This window comes from Pipistrellus kuhlii, unplaced genomic scaffold (assembly GCF_014108245.1).
Source record: "Pipistrellus kuhlii isolate mPipKuh1 unplaced genomic scaffold, mPipKuh1.p scaffold_m20_p_2, whole genome shotgun sequence".
NCBI lineage: Eukaryota > Metazoa > Chordata > Mammalia > Chiroptera > Vespertilionidae > Pipistrellus > Pipistrellus kuhlii.
This window is the reverse complement of record NW_023425515.1, coordinates 74,027,582-74,055,172: the sequence shown is the minus strand read 5'-3', so window position 1 is coordinate 74,055,172 and position 27,591 is coordinate 74,027,582. Positions and strand designations below refer to the sequence as shown.

General features: G+C 34.9%; 1 protein-coding gene across 2 annotated transcripts in view; it reads left to right on the top strand.

The window, feature by feature from the left end:
* The window catches only part of EPHA6 (EPH receptor A6), an 874,394-nt gene that overhangs the window by 47,657 nt on the left and 799,146 nt on the right, over positions 1 to 27,591 (top strand). For both annotated transcript variants that reach the window (XM_036445896.2, XM_045584048.1), the window contains exon 2: positions 13,485 to 13,549. In XM_036445896.2, the coding sequence (XP_036301789.1) occupies positions 13,485 to 13,549 (65 nt within the window). The remainder of the gene's footprint in view (positions 1 to 13,484; positions 13,550 to 27,591) is intronic.

The following is a 27,591-nucleotide window of genomic DNA, read 5'->3' as shown; positions in this document are numbered from 1 at the left end:
CTCTTGCAGTCTGGGAGCCCTCAGAGGATATCCTTAGAGCTACCATAGAGACAGGGAGGCTCCCACCCTGGCTGCTGAGCTCGCCAGCTGGGAGCCTGGCTCCTGGCTGAGTGGCACTCCCCTTGTGGAAGCGCACTGACCACCAGGGGGCAGTTCCTGAGTTGAGTGTCTGCCTCCTGGTGGTCAGTGCATGCCTTAGCCACCAGTCTTTCTGCAGTTCGTCAATTTGCATATTACTCTTTTATTATATAGGATTTTTCTGCCAACAATAAAACTTCCATCTGTCATTCTTTTCTCAGTACTGAAGCCATGCTGGTCTTGGCATGGGTCACACTTGTAAATGTTTCATTTATGAACCATCCCTCCTCCTGACTCCTCTGCAGTACAGAAATATGCCACAGAAGATCAGCTGTCTGGAGGTTCATGGCCTCTAAATCTGGCACCGTATTTGCTGTGTCATTACGTCTGTAGTTTTCAGTAGGATGTTGTCCTACATGAATCTCATCATTCTATTTTAAAATTGTTATGCTAAAAGCTATTTAATGTGTAAATGATACAACTGGTTGCCTTAAAGTTTTATTATGTCTTCACATTTTTCCTTCCCATTTCTCTCATTATGGACTGTGCTAGTTCCACAGGCAATGCTACTAAAACATTTAGTACAATTCAATTTAACAATTCAGAATGCAACACACATTCTTTAGATAGTGAAGGATGTTGAAATTATGGTTAAAAGGTTAGAAAGTTACCTTTTATTTAAAAGATTCTTTTTGCAACATCTTCTCAGAATATATATTACTGTATGAACAGATTATCAAGTTTCATGACCTGATAACCATGTTTTATAGGCAGCTGACTGTGAAGTCTAAGCGTTCATAAGGAGTTTAGTTAGTTGCTTTACGGAAGAGTCTTAAATGCTGGCAATTTGAATCTAACTTGTTTAGAAACAAAAGGAACTACTCAAGTATGATTAATATTACTGAAATCAGTTGGAGAGAGGGGTGGTGGAAATGCAAGAAAAGTACAGTATTATCCTTAGATATCTCTCAAAGATGCTTTAGTGGATCAATTAACGAGAGAAATTCAAAGGTAAAGAATATAAAATCATCCCTTATCATATAATAAGCAAACTTTCATTTGTTATTATTACATAGTAAGCCATAATACCCTGGAAGAATGGCTAACAAGACCAGAGACTGTTGAGAGACAAGTGGGTTGATTACTAATACTTAGAGAGCACCTCCAAACAATTGATAGAATAAGAGTTATGACTTGGCTAAGTTTACACAAGCACATAATACTGTAGCCATTTTAAAAAGCAAATACGAATTAAATAGAAGATAAAATGTAGAACAGGGAGTAATTTATACGGACAAATAAAAGTTGGAATTTTACAAATTATATTTCAATGTAGTTCTGTGAAGTATTGCTAATGTGTTGTGATTTTTAGGTATGCTCAGAGAGTGCCAAGTCACTATCACCTGCAGGGTCCTATAATTCAAATTTAATTTGGATAAAGAAATAAATAATGCAAGATGGAATAAGGAGAAATGACTATTCATAAACTCTTTTGTGTGATATTTTATTAAGACGATTTCTGGATTTGATGGATGCTTTCAGTGGGGCAGCAGATAATAAATGATAATTTGACCACTGTGTTCTATTAGAGACAGGAGTAGATGCATAGAGCTTAGGCTGACAGCAGGTAGCCTGTGAGCTTATCTTGCTGAAAGAGTTGTGGCCAATGTGAATAGAAGAGGAGAGGACCCTAAAAGGTACAGAAATGGTTTGTCTTCTTACATTCCATTCTGTATTCAAAACAAAATGCTACTTAGATTTTATTTCTCCTAAAGACCACATTGCCCTTAACCACATTTCAGAGAGACCAAATGAGCCTTTGACCTTCTATATTACAAATTTAGCACAATGGACATTTAAATTTCATCTAGTGCCTGCCTTCCCATTTAATCTACGCTAAAAGTTGGTTAAGAATATTTTTTCCCAAAATATAAGTTTCTTGCCAGGGCTACTTTTCTTGCACTCCATTCATTTATTCATTTTATTCATTAAATGCACACATGCACGCGCACACACACACACACACACACACACACACTCCTTGACCTTGATGAACTAGTTTATATGATGTTCCTGGACTAATTTTTTAATTAAAATAATATTAATAATTGTACCTTGATTTGGCCATAATTTCAATGGACAAATGGATAAAATTATCCTTTAAAGTTATTATGTTTTGTGAGTTGTTTTTTTGTTTTTTTTATTTTTCAAAATTATGACAGGGCAATTAGGGTTTTTACTTGATAGATTTTTTTATTGTTATTTCGGATGACTGAGTCTTAGATTAGAAAAAAAATGTAGCATGCTCTCTCTCCCCTTCCCCCCCCTCTCAAAATCAATCAATAGAAATAAAAAATAAATAAAAATTGGTTACTTCTGATAATACACTTTTTAAAAAATCTCCCACTCTAAATGAAGCACTATCATGGCAAATTTAGCAGAGATTTCTTGAATTTGGGATTATTTTGGAGAGGATTTTTCAGGTAGAAAATTATTCTTTCCCTTCCTGCTGACTACTGAGATGCATTTACAGCCTATTCATTCCTTGGCACTTCTATAAAAACCGAGACAAGTGGTCCAATTACTGACAGTTTTGATGGTGATGTTGATGTGCTATTGGATGTCTGCCCTTCTGGAACAGCAATTTAATTCCACACATTCTACTAAATAGCTGCAGCATTTCTTCATCGGAGGCCTCTAAACATGGCATTTTAATCTGTGCTGCTATTTTTATGTTTGAATCAACTTTGGTGTGTAGGTTGACACAAAATCCTAAGATTAGTAGTGGGAAAAAAAATGACACCAGGTATCCTTGTAGGTAGACATTGTATTTTATAAGCTTTATATATCCTGCAATAGCTAATATAGTCTTAAATATAACAGATTCAATAACTATTTATTGAAATATGTCAAAATATCTTAATGTAAAATTCAGGAATATTTTTTTGTGACTCTATAGGTCCATAAAGCAGGGTAAAAACTATTTTTATTATGTCCATCTAAGTGTAATGGAGGGGGGGAAATTTGTAAGAAGAAAGTTTTCCCTTAAATTTTCAAGGAAAAAATTACTTCTTTTTCCTAATATAGTTTTAGATTCCAGTAAAAGTCATTTTTTCTTCCCAGAGCAAAGCCACTATTGTTTCTTTTTAAAGTAAGGATTTAATATTTTTTAAAAGATTATTCTTCCTTTATATAGAAATGGTTTTGTATTGAGATGGCTATTATATTGTAGAGTAGAGGCCCAGTGCATGAATTCATGCACAGGTGGGGTCCAGTCAGCTTGGCCCCAATAAGGTCAGATTGGGGATGGACCTGTTGGGAGGAGGAGATGATGGGAGGTTGGCTGGCCAGCCTGCCCCAATTAGGTCCAGGCTGGCTGGGGGGAAGGGTCATGGGCAATTGGCTGGCATGCCCTTCCCCCAAATGGCATGGGGTCCAATCGGGTCAGCAGCCAGGGGAGGGGCTGTGGGAGGTTGGCTAGCCAGCCCCACCCTGGATTGGTGTGTGGGGGCAGTTGGGGGTGGAGCTGGCTGGGAGAGAGGCCACAGACAGTTGGCTGACCAGCCCTGCTCCTGATCTGGGTGGTGGGGGCCCATTGGGGAAGGGGCCAGCTGAGGGAAGGGGCCAGCTGAGGGAAGGGGTCTTGGGAGGTTGGCTGCCAGCCCCACACTGCGATCAGGTTCACTGATTGCAGTGGCCACAATGGGTGTCATTGGCTTATTGGAAAAAAAGCCAATGGGTGTTATTGGCTTATTTATATATATATATAAATAAGACTTTCAAATAAGTAGTCATAATATGTTTCACTAGAGCTATTAAAACAGTGATTTAAGTCAGTTTAAAACCTTGAGTTTCATAATATCCCCACCCAAAAAGAAGGGAGTGTCCAAAAGTTATGGAAGGGAGACAAGTGAGAAATACAAGAAAGAACTAGAATGGCAAGAAGCGTCTCTGATGCTGTTTAAGAAATGGAAAAGAGGTTTGTGCTAAGTGGGTATATGTAATGCCCTGGCTAGTGTGACTTAGTTAGTTGGAATATCATCCCATGTACTGATGAGTCTTATGTAGGTTTGATTCCAGATTAGGGCACATACCCAGGTTGGAGTTCAGTTCCCTGTTGGATGCATACAGGAAGCAACCAATCAAAGTTTCTCTCTCACATCAATGTTTCTCTCCCTTCCTCACTCTCTAAAAGAGATTTAAAAAGCATATCCTAGGGTGAGGATTAAATGGGCATATCTAATAAGTTTTGTGAGTTTCTGTGAGACATGATAAAATATTTATTAAATACTAGAGGCCCAGTGCATGAAGATTTGTGCTAGAATGGGCTTTCCTTTCCCTGGCTGCCCGGGCACCACCTTTCCACTCGAGCCCAGCCCCTTTCTGCTCAGGCCCTGGAGCCACCTCTTTCTGCTCCAGCCCCGCCTTCCCACCTTACCCAGAGGCCCTGAGAGACCGGGATAGGGCAGCATGCCTGTGTCATTGCCATGATGACACAAGTGTCTTGGCCCCCATCATTTGGCACCTGTGTATGCAAATTAACCACCATCTTTGTTGGGTTAATTTGCATATCACTCCTGATTGGCTGGTGGTGTAGCTGAGGTATGGTCAATTTACATGTTTATCTATTATTAGGTAAGATAAGATTAGCAAATCTCAGACTGAAGCTAAATAGACTTTTTTATTTGTTTAAACTGTGTAATTGAAACAAATGGAAATAATACAGATTCTAACTGAATTACTTGGTTTATTTAAGATCAAAGTGCTAAAGATGTCCAAATGGAAAATGTAGGTATCACTTAGGAACACATCAAAATTTTTGTCTTCTTTTTAAACCATGTAGATAACTGAAAAATTTTGAGGGGAGATAACTGGCTTGTGAGCTGATTCATTGATAAAGCTTAGTGACCTGCTCAGGTCACTATATTTACGGACCTTGAGGTCCATACCTGGGTTCTGCTTAGGTCTCTGTGTTAAGACCTATCTCACGGCAGGCTTTAGAAGTGATTTTGAGGCTGAAGTAAATAAAGCTGTGTCAAGCAGGAGAACCATATATAATAGAAGTTCTTAGAGCAAAATAGGAAGATGTGGATGTGATGATGAACATTACTAGCTTTAATCAGCTATGAACCATTCAGTGTTTGGAGGTTTTCAGTGGCAGTTCTTACTTAGTGGTTTATCTTGCCTTCTCAATAGCAAACTATGTTGAATTTTTTGTTCTTTTGCTCTATTTAAGGTGATAGTGAAGAAAAATAATCTCTGGTTATTATAGCTTATTTTTCCCATAAGAACTAAAAAAGAGTGATACGTGTTCCAGAAGAGACAGAGACAGTTTTCTGAAATATTTTCTGAAATATTTTCTATGAGAGTAGAAAGCCGAAGAGTATGAGTTCAAAAGTTTCAGACTTGATTTAATTTTCTAATTTTGAAAAATCTATTTAATATCATTATATTCATATTATCTTACCTTTCCCATAGGATTTCCAAACTCTCACGTGGTAGAGATATTATTTATGAACAATACCTATATTAAAAATAAGCAGCAACAGGAATAAGAAAGCCACAACAAAATAAAATGCTATAAATACACCTAATGAACAAATATTGATCTCCATTTCTAGACAAAAATAGTTTTTTATTTTTAAGAAGTTTTTGGGAAATGTTGCCTTAAAAACAAAAGGTCATACCACAGATAAACATAACATTACACTTACTTAAAACAATATATGTTTGAATTTTTAGGAATTCAAAATTGATATTCTATGTGAGTGTAGATACTGTATCATCATCATCTATAGATCTGGAAATAAAAGCTTTGATTTTTGTCAATCAAAAATATGTAATTATATAAAAACTAGATTAGTTAACGTGGTCATTTCAATGTCATTTTAAAGCAGAACCTAAACAGGATGACATTCAAATAGTGTCTTGTTAAATTTAGAAACACACATAAACATGCACTACTACTTGCATGTGTTTTTTAATTTATCAGATCTCTCATTTATTATATGAATAAATATATTTTCATTATACTCTTTAAATAAATAATAGATGTTAATCTTGTTAGATTTAGAATTAAGCCATTAAATAAAAAGTATTGACCTTTTACTGAAGTTAATGTCATTACATTATAATTTTTTTGCCTCTTGGTTTACACCATTTTTACACCCTGTTAGGGACTAGATAACTTTTGTTTAAAACCAGCAGGAGGAGCTCTCACCTTGCTGGGATTAATGCAATTAATGTTCCTGGAAAACCTGAATTTGTGGGGGTTTTATATATGAAATAAATGATAAAATTTAATATTTATCACGTGTAATGACATTAAAGTTTTCAAAATCCCTCAGTTTTATTCTAGTATAAATGTATAATTCATTGGTCTGGAATACGAAATTAATACAGTTTACAAATTATAAATTTGGAGAACCAAATAGCTTAAATATTTTTTAGAAAAAATATTTATATGAATAATCAGTATAAATTCTACATGAAATTTACAAAAAACAAATCTCTCTTGATGGGCTTCAATTCATATTTTAAATTTTTGAACACTCTACTTCATAAAACCCCTTAAGTTAAATGGCAGGTTTTCTATATAGTAATGATACTTTTTCTGTATAAACCGTTAATGCAAAAATTTGGATGAAAACTTATGAAAATTTGCAATTATAAGAAGAAATGATGGTTCTCTGCACCTACAAAGAAATTTAAAAAGAAAAATAATAAATTTTTATATTCAAACTTAAAGCAGGAAGAAAACAACACTTAAAAAAAAAAAAGGTTTAGGTTTAAATGGTGGGAATCCAAATCTATTGTTTAGTGATCTTCAGAAAAATTACTTAACCTCCCTAAGTCTCAATTTTCTCATCTATAAATTGGGTGTTTAAAACAATAATATATAGGATAATGTGGATATTACTGAAGAAAAATATACAGAAAGTCTTTTCTAAATTTATTATGATTATTATGATTAGTATCATTATTTTACTAGAGAAATAATGTTGTATTTCAGATATATTAATATACTAAATGACAAAGTTTTCATGTCCCCCCAAATTAAATAATGGTATGATGTACTTCTGAATAGTATATACCAAAAATAAAAATAACTTTTATTTAATAATGAGGTAAGTTTATAGTTCTGAATATTTACTATAGTATCTTTAGATATTTTCTCAAATATTGCAGATTGTTTTTATTACTGTGGATGATCCCAGATGTCATCAGATATCACTTTTTGTATCTTTGTATATTTGTGTGTCTGTGTATACATATGATATATACTTATATATCATCCTTTGTGTACTTTCTGTCTGTTACTTCTAGGCTTGTTAGAATTATTATTAATATGAAGTAGATGAATGCCTTTTATAAAGCTCTAGCCTCTTGTGTCTGTTATTATCTTTTTGTGATGGAGGTCAGCAGTCATTGGAAACCATAGCTAAATATATTTATTTATTAAAAAGTAGAAAATGCTATAATTTGGTCATTTCTTCTTCATTTATTAAAGGAAACACTTCAATGACAAAAATGTTCCTTTATTTCCTTATTCAGAAGTAACTCATATAGAAAAAGCAAAATAAGTGTTTTATTATTTTCAGATTACTCACCAGTTATATAAATAATGGCTTCCTAGTATGCTGCAAAATTTATTAATGGCATATTTTGTCATTATGAATGTGAAATGTGGGGTTCAGGGTACAGATTCTTCCATGGGTCCTTGCCTTACAAAGTTTGAAGAATAAACTCATGAACTAAAGGCTTCTGTAATAAAAATGTGGAAGTTTATTAAAAACATATACAAACTTTCCCATGTAAGGGGTCTCCAAATGGGACCCCTTAGGGAGGGACCCCCAAATGCAGAAAAAAATCTGCTCCCTTTCTCTCTAATGGAAAAAATAAAAATGCAAAATTTGTCTGAGTCTCTTTGTCTCCAGATTTTAAAAGACTGTAGTTCTTTGTCTATCTATGCTTCCTTCTAATTGGGCCCTTTCCCCCTTTTGGGACCCCATGCTTTCTTAATTGGTCCTTCTTTTGCAAGATATCAGTTTCAAAGTTCAAACCCCAGCTGGTACCTCCTCCTTTCCCTCCCCCCTCATCTTGCTACATTTCTCTATCCTCTGTGAAAATATGTTTCCCTCTTCCTGGTACCTTGTGACCTTTCTTTATCCTCTGTGAATGTATGTCTCCCTGCCCTTCCCCCATTGTCCTGTGGCATTTCTTTATCCTCTGAACAAGTAAGATAAGCATTTTGGGGACTTGGAGCTATTTCTGCTCTTCACATATGCATTCATTGCCCATGGAACCTTTTTATTCCCTAAGACTCACTGCCCTGTCTCTAAAATCCCTTCCAAAGGCATGGATTTAAGCACATTTGAAATATTTTAATTCTAGTCATTAACCTTGTTTATGATCAAATTATTTTTGTCCAGTTGAAGCCTATGCAAGATGGTTTTAGAATTCTTTCTTAATGACCCTCATGGAAATTAACATCGTCCCTGTTTTCTGGTATAACGACTATGAAACACCACCAATAAAGCAATCTTATGAAATATAAAAATAAATAGAACCTGAATCAGATCAAGCCTTTAAATAGATCTTTAATTTAAACAAAATATGGGAAATGGAGAAACACCTTTCAATGATATCTTATGATTAGGAAAATCCAGAAAGTGTGACAACAACCTTGTTTTATTTAGTAAATTTGATTTCAAGTCGTGAAAAAGATAAAGTGTCTAGTCTTTAGAGAAACATTAAAGCAATGAGATCCTGTTGCACACATGTTACCATGTCTCAAAAACTTGATAATACCAAGGATGTGGAGCAATAGGCAAAGAACGTATTCCCCTAAGGGGAATGCAAAACTTTATAGCCATTTTAGAATATGACACTTAAGAAAAAAGTATTCCTTACAAAATCCATTAATTTCTATGTACCATAGAAGAAAGAAAGCATAGGTTCCTATAAGAATCTGTAAATGATATGTTACAGTGCCTTTACTTATAATTCTCTAACTGCAAATAGCTCACAGTCTGTCAACTAGGAAATGCCATGCAGTAGGATACTTTTCAATAATAAAAAGGAACTTAACTATTAGGTCTAGTAATAATTAATGTCGTTTCTAACAGGTTTTTAAAATCGAATTTATTTAAACAATACAACAAAATTTAATCAACAATATAGTTGCCATTGTTTTCTACTATTGTACTTGTGCCCAACGCTCAGGAAGCATTTTAATCCCTCTGTTGTAAAATTCTTGTGATTTTGATGCAAAAAATTCGGTCAATGCATTTTTGAGGCATTCTTCATTATTAAATTTTTTTCCAAGAAGAAAGTTTTGCAAAGAACGAAACAAATGGTAATCGGAAGGGGCAATATCAGCAGAATATGCAGGTTGAGGGAGAACTTCCCATTCCAACTGGCGCAGTTTTTCAGCAGATTCTTGCAGTATGTGGTCGTGCATTATCGTGGTGAATAATTACACCCTTCCGATTAATCAGCGCGGGTTCTTTTTCTCTTAAAGCTTGGGCTAACCTTTCTAATTGGGCACTATATACTGCACTTGTAATGGTTTGGGTAGATGGTAAAAGTTCATAATGAAGAATTCCTTTAAAATTCCACCAAACACACAACATCACTTTTTTCGCATGCAAGTCAGGTTTTGGCGTGGGCTGCGGAGCCTCATTTTTGTCCAACCATTGAGGCCGCCTTTTCAAATTAACATACAGCACCCATTCATCATCTCCGGTAACAATTTGCTCTAAAAACGGCAAACGGTTTTGACGAGAGAGGAGCGAACTGCAAATTGTGACTCTTTGATTACGGTTGTTGTCGGTCAACTCATGAGGAACCCATTTTCCAAACTTTTGGACTTTGCCAAGTGCACACAATTGATTGGAAATTGTTTTTTGTGAACAATTTAAAGTTGTCGCAAGTTCTTGTTGGGTAATTTGAGGATTTTGCACCAAAAGAGCTTGAAGAGCTTCTTGATCAAAATTGGACACACAGCCTCGACCACTCTTGTCATCTAACGAAAAATTTCCCTCGCGAAATTTCTCAAACCAACGCTGGCATTTTCTGGCGCTAACTGCATCTTGACCAAGAGCACTACAGATGTTTTTTGCAGCCTCACTTGCTTTTCTTCCTAATTGGAACTCGTAAAGCATGCAGTGCCGAATATGCTCTTCATCCGCCATCTTCTTAGCCCTAGTTTTGCAACAAAAACCAAACCAAACACAAACTTTTTCAAGCAAAACTTGTTAATTGCACTTCACACGTTCTGTAGATACCACGTGTTTGAAGGTTATGTCAATACAAGTCAACACCAAGCAAGATTTTAAATGAATGTTAAAAACGACATTAATTATTACTAGACCCGATATTAATACAGCAACATAGATGAATGTCAAATACATTGAGCTAACATTAAAAAAAACAACAACACTCAAAGACTATCTGCTATATGAGTTCACTCATTTGACGTTTTGGGAAAGGCAGAACCATTGGGGCAGAAATCGGATGAGTGGTTGCCAGGGGCTTGATGAGGAAGACTCACTATAAAGGACCACTGAGGAAATTTTGGAGGTCGTGAGAGTATTCTATAGCTGGATTATAGAGCTGGTTTATATAGGTGTTAGAAATGTACATTTAAAATGGGTGAACTTTATTAGTACATCATGCCTCAATAAATCTGAAAATATAATAGGAAAATCTATTAATAATAAAAATAAAAAAACACTTTAAAAGGAATGTCCATTCACTGTAATTTACCGGTATAGTATTTATTAAATATTGATTTTCTGTTTAAAGAAGTTGAGACACTCACTAACTACTTGATGACACTAAGGAATTACTACTTATAGTACTTTATTAAGATACTATAGTTAAATATAAAATAAATATGGTAGAAATAGTGAAATTTTTACAGATGAAATTATATGATTACTGGAATTTTCTTCAAAGAAATATTGGAGTGAGAGAATAGGGAAACATGAAGTAAGATTGGCCATGCTGGTAATTATTGAAGCCAAACAATGACTACATGTGGGTCCAATGTACTGTTTTCTCTACATCTTATATAATAAAACGGTAATATGCAAATTGGCTACACACCCTCGCACAAGATGGCCTCCCCTGTGTGGTCACAAAATGGCCAATAGGGCAGGGCAGTTGTGGGCAATCAGGCCAGCAGGGAAGGACAGTTGGGAGGGACCAGGCCTGCAGAGGAGGGCAGTTAGTGGTGACCAGGTCAGCAGGGGAGCAGTTAGGCATTGATCAGGCTGGCAAGGGTGTGGTTAGGCGGTGATCAGGCTGGCAGCCAGAAGCGGTTAGGGGCACTTAGGCAGGCAGGCAAGCAGTTGGGAGAGCCAGCAGTCACAGATTGTGAAAGTGATGTCCCACAGGGATCAGGCTTAAACCGGCAGCAAGACATGCCCTCTGGGGTCACAGATTGGAAAGAGTGCAGGCTGGGCTGAGGTTAATCCACCCCCCAGTGCATAAATTTCGTGCACCCGGCCTCTCCTGCTAAAATATGTTTGAGATTTTTCCACAGTAAAAATAAATTAAGGAATTAAAGCTCAGTTTTATATAAGTTTAGTAAATAGATTTTAATTGTACTGAACGAATATTCTGCAATGAATAGTTTATCCCAGAAATGTAAAACATGGTTCCATATTTTAAATCACTCAAGGTATCATAGTGATTTAAATAAAAATGACAATATTTACAATAGACACTGAACTGCAGATACCAAATAATGTACTCCTAATGATATTTTTTAAATGACAAAAAGGCAACAAATAAACTCTACTTTCTTAACTAGATGAAGACTAAAAGTCATAATGAGATGATAAAGCATTGTTTCTCAAACTCTGGTCCATGGCCTACTGGCAGAATTGGTGCTAGTAAGTAGTTAAAAATAAAGATCTGCTGAATCATGGGTCCCAAGCATTTACCTGCTGTAAACTCTGCAAATTCCTCCCCTGTTAATCTTTGTTGCTTTCATCCCTCATTTCTGTCCTCCTCCTTCCCTGGAAATAATTCCCTCTCCTGGTCTCCATATCAACAACTGAGAACCAAGTTATAGCTCAGCTATTTTATAGAAGATAAACAAATATTTGTTGCTTGTCACATCTAATGAAGACCCTCATTCTAGCCCAGCTCAAATAGCATCTCCTTTGTTACATCCTCTGAGACTTGCCCTGCCAGCTTTAGCCTACTTAATTGCTAGGCTAGGATATAGTCAGTCATTTAGTTTCGAATTTAACAGAATATATTTTAATTATTTGTTTGCATATCTGCTTTTTCCATCAGATTACGGATTACTTTTGGTTAGAAAAATGATGTGTGGTTTTTATTTTTGTTTTTGCCTCCCTCAGTAGAAGTAAACTATCTGGAAAATATAGTAACAATGTAATTTATGCTTTAAAGATCTCGGATTTATTCATAAGAATTGTTTTCATACTTTGCCAATAATACATAGTAGTAAGGGCATTTAATAACAAAGAAAGGAAACAGAGAAACCTGCTTTAATACAGTCTTTCTTTTGTTAATGTGGTGTAGAAGGACATATATGGAAGGAGAGAGAAGCAAAGGTCGTTATTTTATAAATTTTAGAAGATGACTATTTTATTTTTAAATTTTTTAATTAAAACTTTATTGTTGAAAATATTACATATGTCCCTCCCTTTCCCCATTGACCTCTTCTAGCCTGCCCCTACCCCCTGTCCCAGACCTTCACCACAGTATTGTCTGTGTTCATGGGTTATGCATATATGCATACAAGTTCTTTGGTTGATCTCTTCCCACCCATCCACCCTTCCCTGCCTTCCCTCTGAGATTCCACAGTCTGTTCTGTGCATCTACTAGAGGCCCGATGCACAAAGATTCATGTAAGAATGGGCCTTCCTTTCCCTGGCTGCTGGCACTGCCTTTGCTCTGGCCCAGAGCCACCTTTCTGCCTTCCCATGCTGCCCAGAGCAGCTGGGGTGGTGTGGAACACCTGTGTCGTTGCCATGGAAACAATGCAAGCTTCCCACCTTGCCTCTGGCTGCTTGGCACCTGCTTATGCAAATTAACCCACCATCTTTGTTGTGTTAATTTGCATACTCCTGACTGGCTGATGGGTAAGGCAAAGGTATGGTCAATTTGCATCTTATCTTTTATTAGTATAGATGTGGAAGACAGCTATTAACAACGACTTTGTTATTAAATTGTTTCATTTAGCATTGATATACACAAATTACATATTTTAAAATTAACGTATAACCACCTCATGTATTTTATCATTACTTATAAATACTTATATACCAGGTATAATTTAAAATAATTCAACTTACTAAAGTTAATGTAGTGAATAATAGTAAGATTTGAGATATTTATGCAAGTTTTTTTTTATTTAATTGCAGTTGTGTTGCTTGATACAACAACTGTGCTGGGAGAGCTAGGATGGAAAACATATCCATTAAATGGGGTAAGTTTGAATATCCTTTAAACATTTCATCCTTGCTAGAAATTTAGGATCTGTTGTAATATCAAGGAATGGTGGATTTTTGGACTCAATGTAGTATATGTTTTAGCATATAACTTAAGTCACAAAGATGAGATTAATTACAATTAGAAATGGGAATAATATATAAGACATATTTGTTTCTTCTAAATTAGTAACTGTTCTTTAACATAGTGTTTATACAGAGTAATAGTAGAATATTTCATAAATATTTTCTTTTGAAATAAATTTCTATTTGTATATTTAAGACATTTTTTTGTGTATATGTTACTAAGTTTGGTAACCTCAATGAGTATTTGTGCATAAACACATTTTAGATTACCATAATATAAGTGGATTTCACAGATACTAACAAATTGGTTTTTATTAGAAGCTATGAGTCTACTGTATTTTTTGAAGTTGACAAAAAGATACATTATGATCAGGTGTTGTTGTGTTTTTAATCTAGGAGTATATCTTTTTGAAATACTTACAAGAATGTATAATTTATGAAGTACAGTTTTTCAGGTATTATCATTATTTTAGTTAAGTTTATTATACTTGATTTTTATGTTTTGATGTATTTCGCATTATTTTCACATTGCAATATGTTTCTACATTTTAATTTAAGCTAAAATAAAAGGGTGGTTTGTGAAGCTTTGTGCATTGTTAGTTTTGTCTTTTTAAACAACAACTTTAATAATGGAGGTGGTTGATTGTCTTTAGGTACAATTGGGTTAGCTTTTCTTTCTTTTCTTAAAATTTATTTTTTTTCTCATTCATCACATTCTTGATAATTTTACATGGCTTCTTCCATTACATCTACAAATTTAAATCTGAAAGGAGAGGTTGACCCAAACAGGTTTTATTACTTTAGAATCATTCAAATATTGCTGCTTGAATTTGACTTTTTATATCAACAGTTAATTATTAAACATATATTTTCTTCTGAAAATTCATATGAAGAGTTAAATCTTCCTGTTTTTTTGTTTGTTTTATAGACTGATTTTATTTATTTCCGAAAATTTATTTTTATTCTGCGAGTTCTTTACCAAATAATTTATGAGAAATAAAATTTTAAATTAAGATTATTTTTCAACGAACTTCATTGTCTTCTTTCCATTAAAACGAATAAACATCAGTATATCTTGCATGTATCAAGTACATCACATTTATCACAGTTACTTTCAAGAAGTAAATATATTTTTTTTCCTAGAAACCTTCTAAGAAAATATTGCTTTATCAATTCTTATACAGAATAACTTATAAGAACTTATAAGTAATTAATGTAGAAGCCCTAATTTTTATTTTTTTTGGAAAAAAAGATAAAAAGAACATTAGAGATCCTATTAGTACTGTCCTCATATAGTAATTGCTGAAGAATTATGTGGAGATCAGGACTTATACCCCTGCTGTAGTGTTTGTATTTGGCTTGGTCCGGCCACATTTCTGAGCTGACTGACAACTGGGACACAAGACTTACAGAGTTTCAAGTACACTTACTGATATCAGTCTTGTGATGATTTTATCATAGTTATTACTTCATAGTTTTCTGTTTGCCTGATACTGCACTAAGAAATTTACATTTTATTTTCACAATGCCCCTATGGTGAATGATGGTCTTTAACTAAAAATAAGCTATTTCTGACTCTGAGGCCTATATCTTTACCTTGGTACAGCTAACAAAGAGGAACATCGGTAACTTCATGAAAGGCCAAATACTTATTTGTGAAATTGATTTACATTTCCTTTCTCTCCTTGATAAATAAACTGCTAGCCTTAGATGTGCATTTTGAACAGCAGCCAAGGGTCAGTAAGAGGAAAGAGAGAAAGAAGAGGGGAAGGAGAAAACAATAGAAAAGAAATATGATAGAATAAGGAGGGAAAGATTGTTAAAATTTATTGAGCATTTATAATATGGTAGGCTTTGTTCAAAGCATGTTACATCAATCATATAAATCATAAAAATCAAGTACAAATTTTCCACTATTGAAAGAAATTAAGACTCAGATACATTAAATAACTTTTACAAGGTTACAGTGCTAGGAAGTAGTACAGCAAAAATTCAAAGCCATAGGTATCCTAATCTTGTTGGTCATTTCACAGCTAGATGCTTTTTATTTCTTCTATGATTTTACAATATAAAGATAAAGGCCAATGGCCATTTTGTAGACTACAGAGGGAAAAACAACACATTGATTTATATGTTAAAAAGTGAATTGAATGCTCAATTACTTTAGAATAGGAGGCTGCATTACTTTAGATAATTGCCAAATAATAATTCATAAATGGCAAGTGTCAACAGTAGGAAAACTTGAAAATGGAAACACATCACATGAACATATTTTAAAATAGATCACTAAGTTTTAAAAATAATATATATACAACTTAATTTTTATTTTAATGAAGAAAATAGAGTACTGACAGTAATGGAGTTTTACTTATTGCTATTGATAAGTTTAAACAAGGATGGAAGTAGTCAGTAGGATAAAGAACATTGGAAAAAAAGACTACTAAATATTGCAAGAATGGGAATCATCTAGACATCAATACTAATTAAATATGTTTAAAATCATGGACATTGTTAATCAGTTTATAGCATTTAAACCACAATTTATTTCAGTATATTAAAGTTATAATTATATCTCTTTAAAATTGTATATTTTTTCTTGGATTGATTGAGCCATTAATTTGAATGGCAGTTTTAACTAAAGTTGCTTTTTTTTCCTCTCGAGACACTAATCCAGTTGGTTTTACAAAAAATGTCATGGGCAGAGAAGACAACTTTATGACATTTTTGTCAATGTCATGATATAAAGTTTATTTTTATCTCTCTCTGAATAAAGTATTTCCTAGGAACTTTTTGATATTTTTTTTATTTTTATAAAGAATTGAACTAAGATTTTTTTTGAAATTATATAAAGTGGTATATAAAATATAAGTAATTTAGTAAATAATTTCCTGAGGTTTTTTTTTCTTTTTTCTTAAAATAGTCATTTTACCAGTAGTACCATTCCAGAATAGTTGCAGGAGTAGGCAGTTATTATGTGTCTGTGAACAAAACTGTTGATGGTTAGTTGAGTAGGAGGTTAGCGGATATAGGAAATAGTGAAATATTTGAGTATTCTTGAACAAATGACTTTTTAGGCTTGCAAACAGGAAAAGAAAACATTTATTTTCTGAAATGCTTACTTGAAAACTTATTTGTGCCAACTTTTAAATATACTTTATTTTAATCAGTACATAATCCAGTTTAACAAACGTCTATTTTATGCTCTTCATGCCACGGACACTTTTAGAGTGCTTAAAACAGTTTTCTGCTATCCTAAAAGAGTCTTGTAAGGAGATAATTCTACACAATCATAAGTTAAAAAAAGTGTCTTCAGGTAGCTTTGAATACTGTTTTGTGAAATAATAAAGAGAGAGAGAGATTAATTCTGCCTAGGAAAATTGGTAGTAAGGATGTAACTTACCAGCTCTTTCTAATAAACTGAGAAAGAATCATATGTGGGCTAGAAGAAAGGATAGAAATCACCCTTGTGGCAAAGTGAATGCTTTGAGGAAAAACACATAAACTTTACATGTATGGATTAAGTTTTAGGAATGTTAAGAATCATTTGTGTGGCTGGAGTCGGAGGATATGGTGGGAAATAAGACTGTGATCATAGGCTAAGCCATATTGTGGAAGGCTTGGATTCCAAATGTCTTAAATGTCTTAAATTTTAAATGTCTTTATCTCAGTGTCAATAAGTAAAAGTAAAAACCTGCTAGATTCACTTAAACAAACAAACAAACAAAATTTGAAATATTTTCTATATTTGTTTAAAGCAATAAAATAGACCTTTGGAATGAAGGATACCGTGGAAAATAGTAAGGAAAGGATGTTGAAAATGTAGGTGATCTGACATTACAGTTATGTATCACTAAATGAAGGGAATACATTCTGAGAAATGCATAGTTGGGCAATTCAGTCATTGTGTGAACATCACAGAACACACTTATTATATAAACATAGTTATTGTAACCTACTACACACCTAGGCTGTGTTGTATATAGCTTAGTACTCCTAGGCTACACATCTGTGCACCATGTTACTGTACTGAATACTGTAGGCATTTGTAATACAATGGTAAGTAATATTTGTATATCTACACATATCAACATAGAAAAGATACAGTGAAAATATAGTATAAAAGATAAAAAATGGAATACCTGTATAGGCCCTCACCATGAAGGGAGATCCAGAACCAGAAGCTGGTCTGATGGGTCAGTGATGAGAGCTGAGTGACTGTGAAGGCCTACACTGCTGTAGACTTCATCAATACTGTCTCTGCTTCCTTCTGACAGGGTCAGAAATAGGACATCAAAGTTATCAGCAGTGCTTCTTAAACAGGGATGTGGGTTGAATGCTTGGAAACATCGAGGAGACCCTGGCTGAGTGAGGCATAGATTGCCCAAATAGTGATTGCTGGAAGGGAGTGAAAGGTGGTCTGAGGATTACTAGGAATGAGAAATCAAAATGAAGAGGTGCAGGAACATGGGGGATTGTCACAGCAATGGGGTTTCGGATACTGCATGTTGGAGTAGTGGTCAGATTAGGAAACATACTAACAAAGGTTTACATAAAAACATAAAAAAGAGAGTTTCACACAGAGAAGGTATAGAAGTGACTTAATATTTTGGCTTTAGAAATTTGATTTTGGTTCCATTGATCCTATCTGACACAAAAGGTTCTCTCTGGCATTGTATTGATAGAAGAAATAAATCTTGTTTATGGTTTATATCATTACATCCTGAAAATGTTTCCAAAACATAGGGTCAGGCTGGCTATACACTACCACGGAAAACTCTTCCAAAAGTGGCAGTGGCATGTGATACTCGTCAAGGTGGCTCTTATGAGGCTGTGTCCTTGTGCTGGACCTCAGGTTCTTAACAAAGAAATTACAATAATGTTCTCTGAAGGTCTTCAAGCTAGGTCTGGGAGGGCGGGAGCTCCCTCTGTACATGGTGCACTGCGGGGGCAGGCTCCTCTGTGCTGAAACAGGTCAGTGGCTGCCTGACTGGGACATAATTTGTGCTCTCAAATTGAGCCGTGTGAGTGAGAGGGAATCTATTATCAAGTCCCACAGATATTGCTTCTGTCAGAGAAAAAAACAAAAACCTCCTGAACCACATATCCTTCCATTTCTTACAGAAAATTCAGCTCCATTAAAATATTGTACTATGGGACTACTGTCGTGTATATGTGGTTCATTGTTGACCAAAATGTCATCATATGGTATATGGCTGTATTGATATACTGAGAACTGAGTACCATTGAATACTTATATTTGTATAGTGGTTAAAGTTTGGTTTTGGAAAAGAATGAATACATCAGAGAATTTGACTCATAATTCTTAACTTTATGGTCTCACCGTCTAATGTCAAGAATTATATGTCTACATAATTCAGAACTCTTAAGAACTTTATTCTGTGTCCTTTTCATCCTTTATTTGTCTACATACTACATTAAGAATAAAATTCTGATGATCTAGCAGAGTAGCTTAGAGTTCTATGATAATCAATGAAAAAATGCCATGTGAGTAAAATTTTTCCATAGCACTGTAGAAGTTATAAATGCATACTGAAGAAGTGTTTTCACCAACATTAAGGGCAGGCATGTGCCCTGGATTTTTATTTACTATGAATAACTAATAACTGGTTAATACTAAATCTTACTCTGCAGAAAACTGAAGGACCTATTTCCATTTTAATTTTCTGGGAAGGAGTCAGCTAGTTATGCCAGTCTAATGCTAATGAGAACACGAGAAACACAAAGTATACTCCTCATACAGTAACTTTGTACGTGTGGGTGTGTGTTCCTGAATTTAATCTTGTAGTCTGCAAATGTATGATTAAAAAATATATAAATTTTCTTGAAACTTCATAACTTTCTTTTGAAATTTTCAATTTATTCTATGTGGTTTTAGATAATATGTAATATTGTAGATGAAAGAGAAAAATACAGTTACAATAAGAGGGCCTATAATTAAATGTTATATTAAAAATTCTTAATACCCATTACATCTCAAGCCCATTCTGTGCCACATAGCAGCGGGTATGTCATGTTGGGGCTTCTTGGCTCAATATTAACTCCAACTAATAAAAAGTAACTGCTGGTATCCAGGAAAATAAAAGATTTTATAATATAAATAAAGATTTCATTATTAAAAACTGTTATTTTTTCCTTTGAGCCTTAGTGATTATATTTGATACTTCTGAAAATGTAATAGCAGTGTGGCTTTTTAATTTTGATATTGTAATGGAAAAGATAAGTGACCTGCTTGGGTAGCCCCATACTGTTGATTAAAGGTACTTAAACCTGGGTAAATCTGACCATTGAAACACAGCATTTCATAATAATAATTACATCAGATATTGTTTCATTTATACCTAAAATTATGTATACTTAATATTGATGGAAAGAACGTGATTTTTAAGCACTTCAACTCACCTGAAAGACTTTCACCATTTATTTTTATTCATAGTAATATGTTTAGCAAGAAAATGAAATATTTGTTTATCTCAGATATATTTCCCCCACTCTTCTCTTTTGGCAACTAAGAGGTAGCTAAGTTTTAAAAGTTCATTTTTAATGTAAACATGGTAGATCAGATCTTTGCTACGAAGTCATAGTGGACATAGATATAGGCATGCCAATATTAAAAATAAAACTTTCTATCATTTCAACGTATGTAAATATGTGCTTTATGTTTTTAATTATTTATTTACCACAAGAAAAGGTCAGGAATGACATTTTATTTTATTTTATTTTATTTTATTTTATTTTATTTATTTTTTATTTATTTTTTTTTGACTGTTTCACTTCATTACTGCTGTGTTTGTGCTCCATGTGAGTGATGTAGGTGCTTATATAGGTGGGTTCTGACTTATGGCAAAAATTGCATTATGTCACATCATAGGAACGGATATCCTACATAACCCGAGGACCTGCTATAATTTATATTGTTATAATTTCTATATTTCATGCTGTGACCATGCAGAAACCTTATTGTCTTTAATCTGGTCTTTTTCCCTTTGCCTCATATTGGCCTCGCCTATCACCCTTACTCACCCACTTCCCTCTCCCTTGCTTGATCATTAAACCCTCAGGACACTGAGGTTCTGGTCAGCATCCAGTAGTCTCAGGAACAAGGTTCTGAGTCTATTGACTATTCAGAAGATTTTTCAGTCAAACTAAAAGATAAGTGACCTGCTTGGGTAGCCCCATAATGTTTATTAAAGCTACTTATACCTGGATGAATCTGACCATTGAAACATAGCATTTGTTTCAATAATATCTTGGCCTCAGTTGTGATTTAGCTCTAGATCCAGAAAAGCAGAACCATCTCACAGAACAAATCCCTGCAAAATTGGACAGGACAACTTCATGGCTGACATCAGGACCAAATACACTGCCCAATGACCCTCTACCTTAGTAGTCAGTAGAGACCACAATACTATCTCTGTTAGTCACTATGATTAATGATCTTTCCCCCTATACAACCCATCCCAGGAAGCCTTTGGGCAGCCAGAGCTTTGAGCATGAGCTACCTGGGACTCCAGGCATGGTGCAACCTTCTTATTAAATCCTTAATTAAAAAAAATATTGGTATATTTATATGCTTTTTTATTATTTAAAGTGTTACAAATAGTGGTGCATATGTCTCCCCTTTTCCCCCATTGATCTTCCCCAGGCCTCTGCTATCTCTGGGCACATGCCCTCACTCCTACCCTTCCCCCCCCAGGATCTTGCATCCATTTGTTATGCTTATATGCATGCATACAAGTCCTTCAGTTGACCTCTTATCACCCCCAACAACCCTCCCCAGCCTTCCCGCTGTAATTTGACAATCTGTTCAATGTTTCTCTGCTGTTGTATCTATCATTTTGTTCATCAGGTTATATGTTCTTTATTATCCATAAATGAGTGAGATCATGTGGCATTTTTCTTTCACTGACTGGCTTGTTTCACTTAGCATTGGTTTGTAGTTCTCTCTCTCTCCCCCACCCCCCCCTTTTTTTTTTTGTGGTGTCTTTATCTGGTTTTGTGATTAGAGTAATGCTGACTTTATAGAAAGAGCTTGGAACTGTTGCTTCCTCTTGTATTTTTTTTTTTTTTTGAATACTCTGAGGAGGATAGATTTTAGTTCTTCTTTGAATGCTTGGTAGAACTCTCCTGTAAAGCTGTACGGACGAGGGCTTTTGCGTGCTGGAAGATTTTTTATCGCTGTATCAATTTCTTCAGCAGTTATCAGCCTATTCAGGTTTTTTGATTCTTCTTAGTTGAGTTTTGGGATTTTGTATTTTTCTAGGAATATGTCCATTTTATATAGTTTGTCCATTTTGTTGGAATAGAGTTGTTCATAGTATTTTTTCATAATCATTTGTATTTCTGTGGGATCAGTTGTTACTTCAGTTCTTTCATTTCTGATTTTATTTAGATCCTCTCTCTTTGCTTCTTGGTGAGCCTGGCTAGAGGTTCATCAGTCTTGTTTATCTTTTCAAAGAACCAGCTCTTGGTTTTGTTGATGATTTCAATTGCTTTTTTGTCTCTATGTTTATCTCTGCTCTGATCTTCATTGTTTCCTTCCTTCTGCTTACACTGGGCTTTTCTTGTTGTGCTCTTTCTAATTCTTTCAGTTGTATGGTTAGATAATTTATTACCTTTTTTTGTGTGTGTGTGTTAGATCTGTAGAGCTATGAACTTTCTTCTCAGGACTGCTTTTACTGTGTCCCATAGATTTTGGATTGTTTCTTTTTATTGTCATTTCTTGCCATGATGCTTTTTATTTCTTCTTTGATCTCTTTGGTAACCTAATCATTATTTAATAGCATACTATTTAGTCTCCAGGTGTTTTATTTTTTTAATTTTTTATTGTAGCTTATTTATAGTTTGTTGCTACTATGATGTGAGAAGAAGCTGGATATGGTTTCTATCTTCTTGAATTTGAAGAGACTTTATCTGTGTCCCAATATGTGGTCTATCTTTGAAAAAGTCCCATGTGCACTTGAGAAGAATGTATATTCTGTGGCTTTGGGGTGAAATGTTTTGAAGATGTCAGTTAATTCCATCTGACTTAGTGTGTCATTTATGATTGATGTTTCTTTGCTGATTATTTGTTTAGAGGATTTGTCCACTAGTATTACTAGGGTATTAAAGTCCCCTACTATGGCTGTATTGCTATCAATATATCTCTTTATATCATCCAGAAGATATTTTATATATTTGGGTGTTCCTGTATTAGATGAGTATATGCTTATCAGAGTTATATCTTATTGTTGGATTGCTCCCTTTAGTATTATGAAGTGGCCTTCCTTATCTCTTGTTATGTCCTTCACTTTGAGATCTATTTTGTCAGATATAAGTATTGCTACTCCAGCTTTTTTTCCATTTCCTTTCACCTGAAAAACCTTTTCTATGAACCCTGTACCATCAGTCTGTATGAGTGCTTTTTTCTGAGGTGGGTTTCCTGTAGATAGCAAATATATGGGTTATGTTTTCTTATCCACTCAGTTACCCAATGTCTTTTGATTGGGGCATTTAATCCATTTAAGTTTAAAGTTATTATTGATAGGCACTTTTTTGTCGCCATTTTTATTCTTTACGCCTGTGTTCCTTCTTCGAATTCTATTTCTTCTTTTTTACAGCAGACCCTTTAGCATTTCTTGCATTGCTGGTTTGTTGGTGATAAACTCCCTTAGTCCTTTTTTTCTTTTCTTCTTTTTTCATCTTCATTTCCCCTTGGTTCTTACACGTATTGTTGAATTTGTCTTCCAACCTTTTCATCTACTTTATGACTATGTCTCTGAATTCTTTCTCTAATGTATTTTTTGCCTCCATTTTGTTTACTTTCTTTTCTGATATGCCTCCTTTTCTTTCATATGTGGTCTGTTTTTTTTTTGTCTCCCATGATCTCTACTCTTCAGGTGTCTGGTTATGTATCTCTATCCTGCATTGACTTAAAGGCACAAAATACAATACAACAGGGCACAGCACACAAGGCACTGAATACAAATGTATTGACAATACTAATAACTCCCGATAAAGTTGACCACTACGAAAAAGAGAATTAGGGGATAAAAAAGAGAGGGAGAGTGTGTGCAAAAATGATATCCAGGAAAGAAAAAAAAAAAAAAAAGTAAGAGAGGAAAGAAAGAGAATAAAAAATAAGGGGGAAAAAACTATTTATAAGGGTAGAAAACTCAATAGAACAACAACTAATTAAAAAAATGCAAACAACTGACATTCAGAGATTAATGACAACTATAAACAACAATTAATAACAATCAAAGAGAGGAAAAACAGAAGAAGAAAAAAAAGAGAGAGAAATAATCATACAAACAGACAAAAACACACACACAAGAAAACCAATCTAATCAACAAACAACAATAAGTCAGAGAGAAAGAAGAATAAAACCAAAGAAAATAAAACAAAAACCATGAAGCAAAACAAAACATAAAAAAAAAAAAGGGAAAGAGAGAAAAAAATTGGATAGTGAAGAAAGAGAAGAGAGAAGTATGTATGGACTTGGAGCAGGGGACTGGGTATTACATCCCTAAGTAGGATAAATTTTTAACAGGGTAAAAAGAAGGAATAGGGCAGAGAAACAAGACAACAAAAGGGGAAGAGGGAGGACGATAGTGTTGGCATAATGCTAAAGTTGAGATAGAGTAAAATGATGCTAAAGGAAAGATGAAAATAGAATGCAGAACATTAATCCTAAAAATAAAGAGAAAATAAAATGAAACTTAAAAAAAAAAGTAACATAATAGTAATAATAATACTGGCTAAAAATAAAAAATATAATAATTAAAAAGGTAAAATCAAGTTAGAAAAAAAAAAGAAAAAAAATAGTTTCTTAAGTAAAATAAAAAATAAAAATGTGCAGTAGTGAAGGTCATTCACTTCCTCTATTGTTGTGTTTGGCACTCCTGTTTCCTGTCAGGTATTCAGGACAGTATTGGAGTTCCCTGCATTCTACTGTTCCCCTCTGGGTGTCTGGTTACATTTTCAAGCAGGCAGTATCTCTTTGATTCTCAGCCCAAGGTTAGTTGTATTTACACAAGAGTCAATTTGTGATCCAACCCCTGGGTGGCAATGTGTCTGTGTTGACATCTGGGGCTACAAGTCCTCCCTACTCAGTATTTAGATTTTCTCTTCCCTGTTGCACTTAATACTGGTTTGTGGGAATGGACTGCCCCAGAGCTGGTTTTCTGATCAGATCTCCCTGCTCTGATCCCCAGGTTTCACAGAAACAAATTTCCCCTGAAGGAGTGTTTTTAACTGGGTGATCCTATGTACTGGGCTTAGTAATCAAAAGCAAGGATTTAAAGAGGAAAAAGAGCCAGAGTAAGTATGTGAACTTGCGACTTTTTACCCTGGCACAGCGTAGCCGGTATACTGGTAAAACTTCAGGGTGCTGTTTTGTGCCCAGCCCAGCTATGGGTTGATTTCTAGAGTTCTCTTCTGCCATCAGCCTTGTGGACCCCCTTCCACATTTGTGGACTATGCTGGCCCAAAGGGCCTCAGTTTTTGTGGGGCTCAGACTTCCTCTGAAACTCCAGATCCTGCTGCATGCATTTTCCCCCTTCAGCCTTGATCTTAGACCTCACCTTTCTCTGGGTGAAATCTGACCTTTTTGTGAGACGGTGCAGAGCTTGTGTGACTGTGTATTCAAGCTGGTTGAGACCAGGTGTTGGTGGGCTCACAGCTGGTCCCTGGGTGTTGTGGTTGTAAGGTGTCTGCAAGGTATCAGATTCTTCCCTGTTGAAGGTAAGGCATGGCTTCTGATCACAGCCACTCTTCCCTTCAAGATTGGATGGTCTCTGCAGCAGAGCCGGTCACTGGGATAATTGCAGCAGCAGTGGAAGCTGCCTGGTCAGGGATCCTGGCTCAGAAGTCCCCGAAAGTCCCTTGGAATATAGCTGTCCCTCACTCACAAGTAGACACTCCCATATGTCCACACACTCTCCTTCATTCTCCCACTCACACATTATCTTGCAGCCTGCCTTCCTGTCAGCAGCCGTCTTTGATCCTGTTAATCCTCACTTTCTTGGCTGCAAACTCCTGTTCATGTCCTATTGGGCTGTGATGAGCACAGACAAATGAACACCTTCAGTTGCTTCATAATACAGTAAGACTAAGCTATCATAGTTGAAGACTTCAGTATTGCATATCATTCATTTTACAATACATTGAAGTCATCCAAAACAATATGTGTTTGAATTCTGAAAATATAAACTTCAGTGATCATTTCTGTTAAAATGGATTGCTTTAGTTATTTTCAAAACTGATAATCTAAATAGTTTTCTTAGAGAAACTTTACAACATATGTGGTAGTTTTCTAAGTATCCATTATGTTCATTTCAATCATGTTGTTTCTCATTTCAAAGAAACAGCATTTTAGTTGTGGAAGTTTCTGTTGTCATGTTCAGAAACTCAGATTCTGTCCTCCATTGTGCCATCTATTAATGAGCCCATCGTTTTTGTTCCATTGCTCTTGATCTCTATCTAACATTTCTTTTTCATTCTTCCTTAGGATTTCTATCTCTCTGCTTACATTGTTTATCTTTGCTTCCATGTTGTCTGCTTTATCCATTAAAGCTGTTAGCACATTAATCATGGTTTCATTTTGGGTTTCCACATTCCTGATCTGATAATTCCAACACCCTTGCCATATCTAAATGATTCTGATGCTTCTTCAATCTTCTCAGTGTTCAGTGTTCTTTTTTTCTTTTCTTTTTTGTCTTTTATTGTAGTATGCCTTATAATTTTTGAATGTTTTTTTTAAAATATATTTTATTGTTGATAGTATTACAAATCTTCCCTTTCCCCCCTCCCCATTGGCCCCTTCCCACGCTTCCCCTAGGCCTTTACCCCAGTGTTCTCTGTGTCCATGAGTAATGCATGTATGCGTGTAAGTGCTTTTGTTAATCCCCCACCCCCTCATTCTCTCTGAAATACAATACATCAGTCTGTTGTGTGATTCAGTGTCTCTGGATCTATTTTGTTCATCAGTTTATTTTGTTCACTAGATTCCACATATAAGTGAGATCATGTGATATTTGTTTTTCTCTGACTGACTTATTTTATTTAGCATAATTCATTCCAGGTCCCTCCATGCTGTCTCAAAGGGTAAGAGATCAGCATTCCATTTTGTAAATGTATCACAGTTTTTTAATCCATTCATCTACTGATGGGCATTTGGACTGTCATTTTTAATCAAAAGATGGAGATGATTTCTGGATAAAAAGAGTGTAATGTTGAAGTGTGAGGGGAGAGCAAGTGTTCTGTTGTTCTAGGATTAGGTCTCAGTGTTTTGATGAGCCTGTACCCTTGGATTGTGAACTTCCCAGTGCTCCTCAGCTGACTTTCCTCCCATTAGGTGGACAAGATAGCCAAAGGAGCTGAAGTTGGGTATTTCCCTCCCCTTATGAAGAAGGCTGAAGTTGGATACCCTGTTTCCCCGAAAATAGGACAGTGTCTTATATTAATTTTTTCTCCCAAAGTTGTGCTAGGTCTTATTTTCAAGGAATGTCTTATCTTTCCATGTGCTAGGTCTTATTTTCGGAGGATGTCTTATTTTCGGGGAAACGGTATTTTCCTTCCCTCAAGTAGATTAGGCTCCTATAAAATACCAGCAAGATTAGGCTCTGGTAAAGTTTTTCCTGAAGGCAGACCTTTTAAAGAACAAAATGCTCTGGCATATTTCAAAATGTTTTGAGTTGTTGTTTTTTAATTTTCAACTGTCCTAGGTTATATATATTATCTAAAAAACATTGCTTAGACAATTTAATAAATGATCATTTTACTTAATTTTTCTTACTCTTCTGTTTTTATGCAATTAACTCTGGATTTGTTTATATTTTGCTTTCTCTTCACTTTGATCACTATCGGTAGCAGCTGGCTCTATTTTCAAGTCCATTTAATCTAAGAATCTAATCAAGCTTTTATGCTTTGCTCATGTGACATTGCTGCTATTAT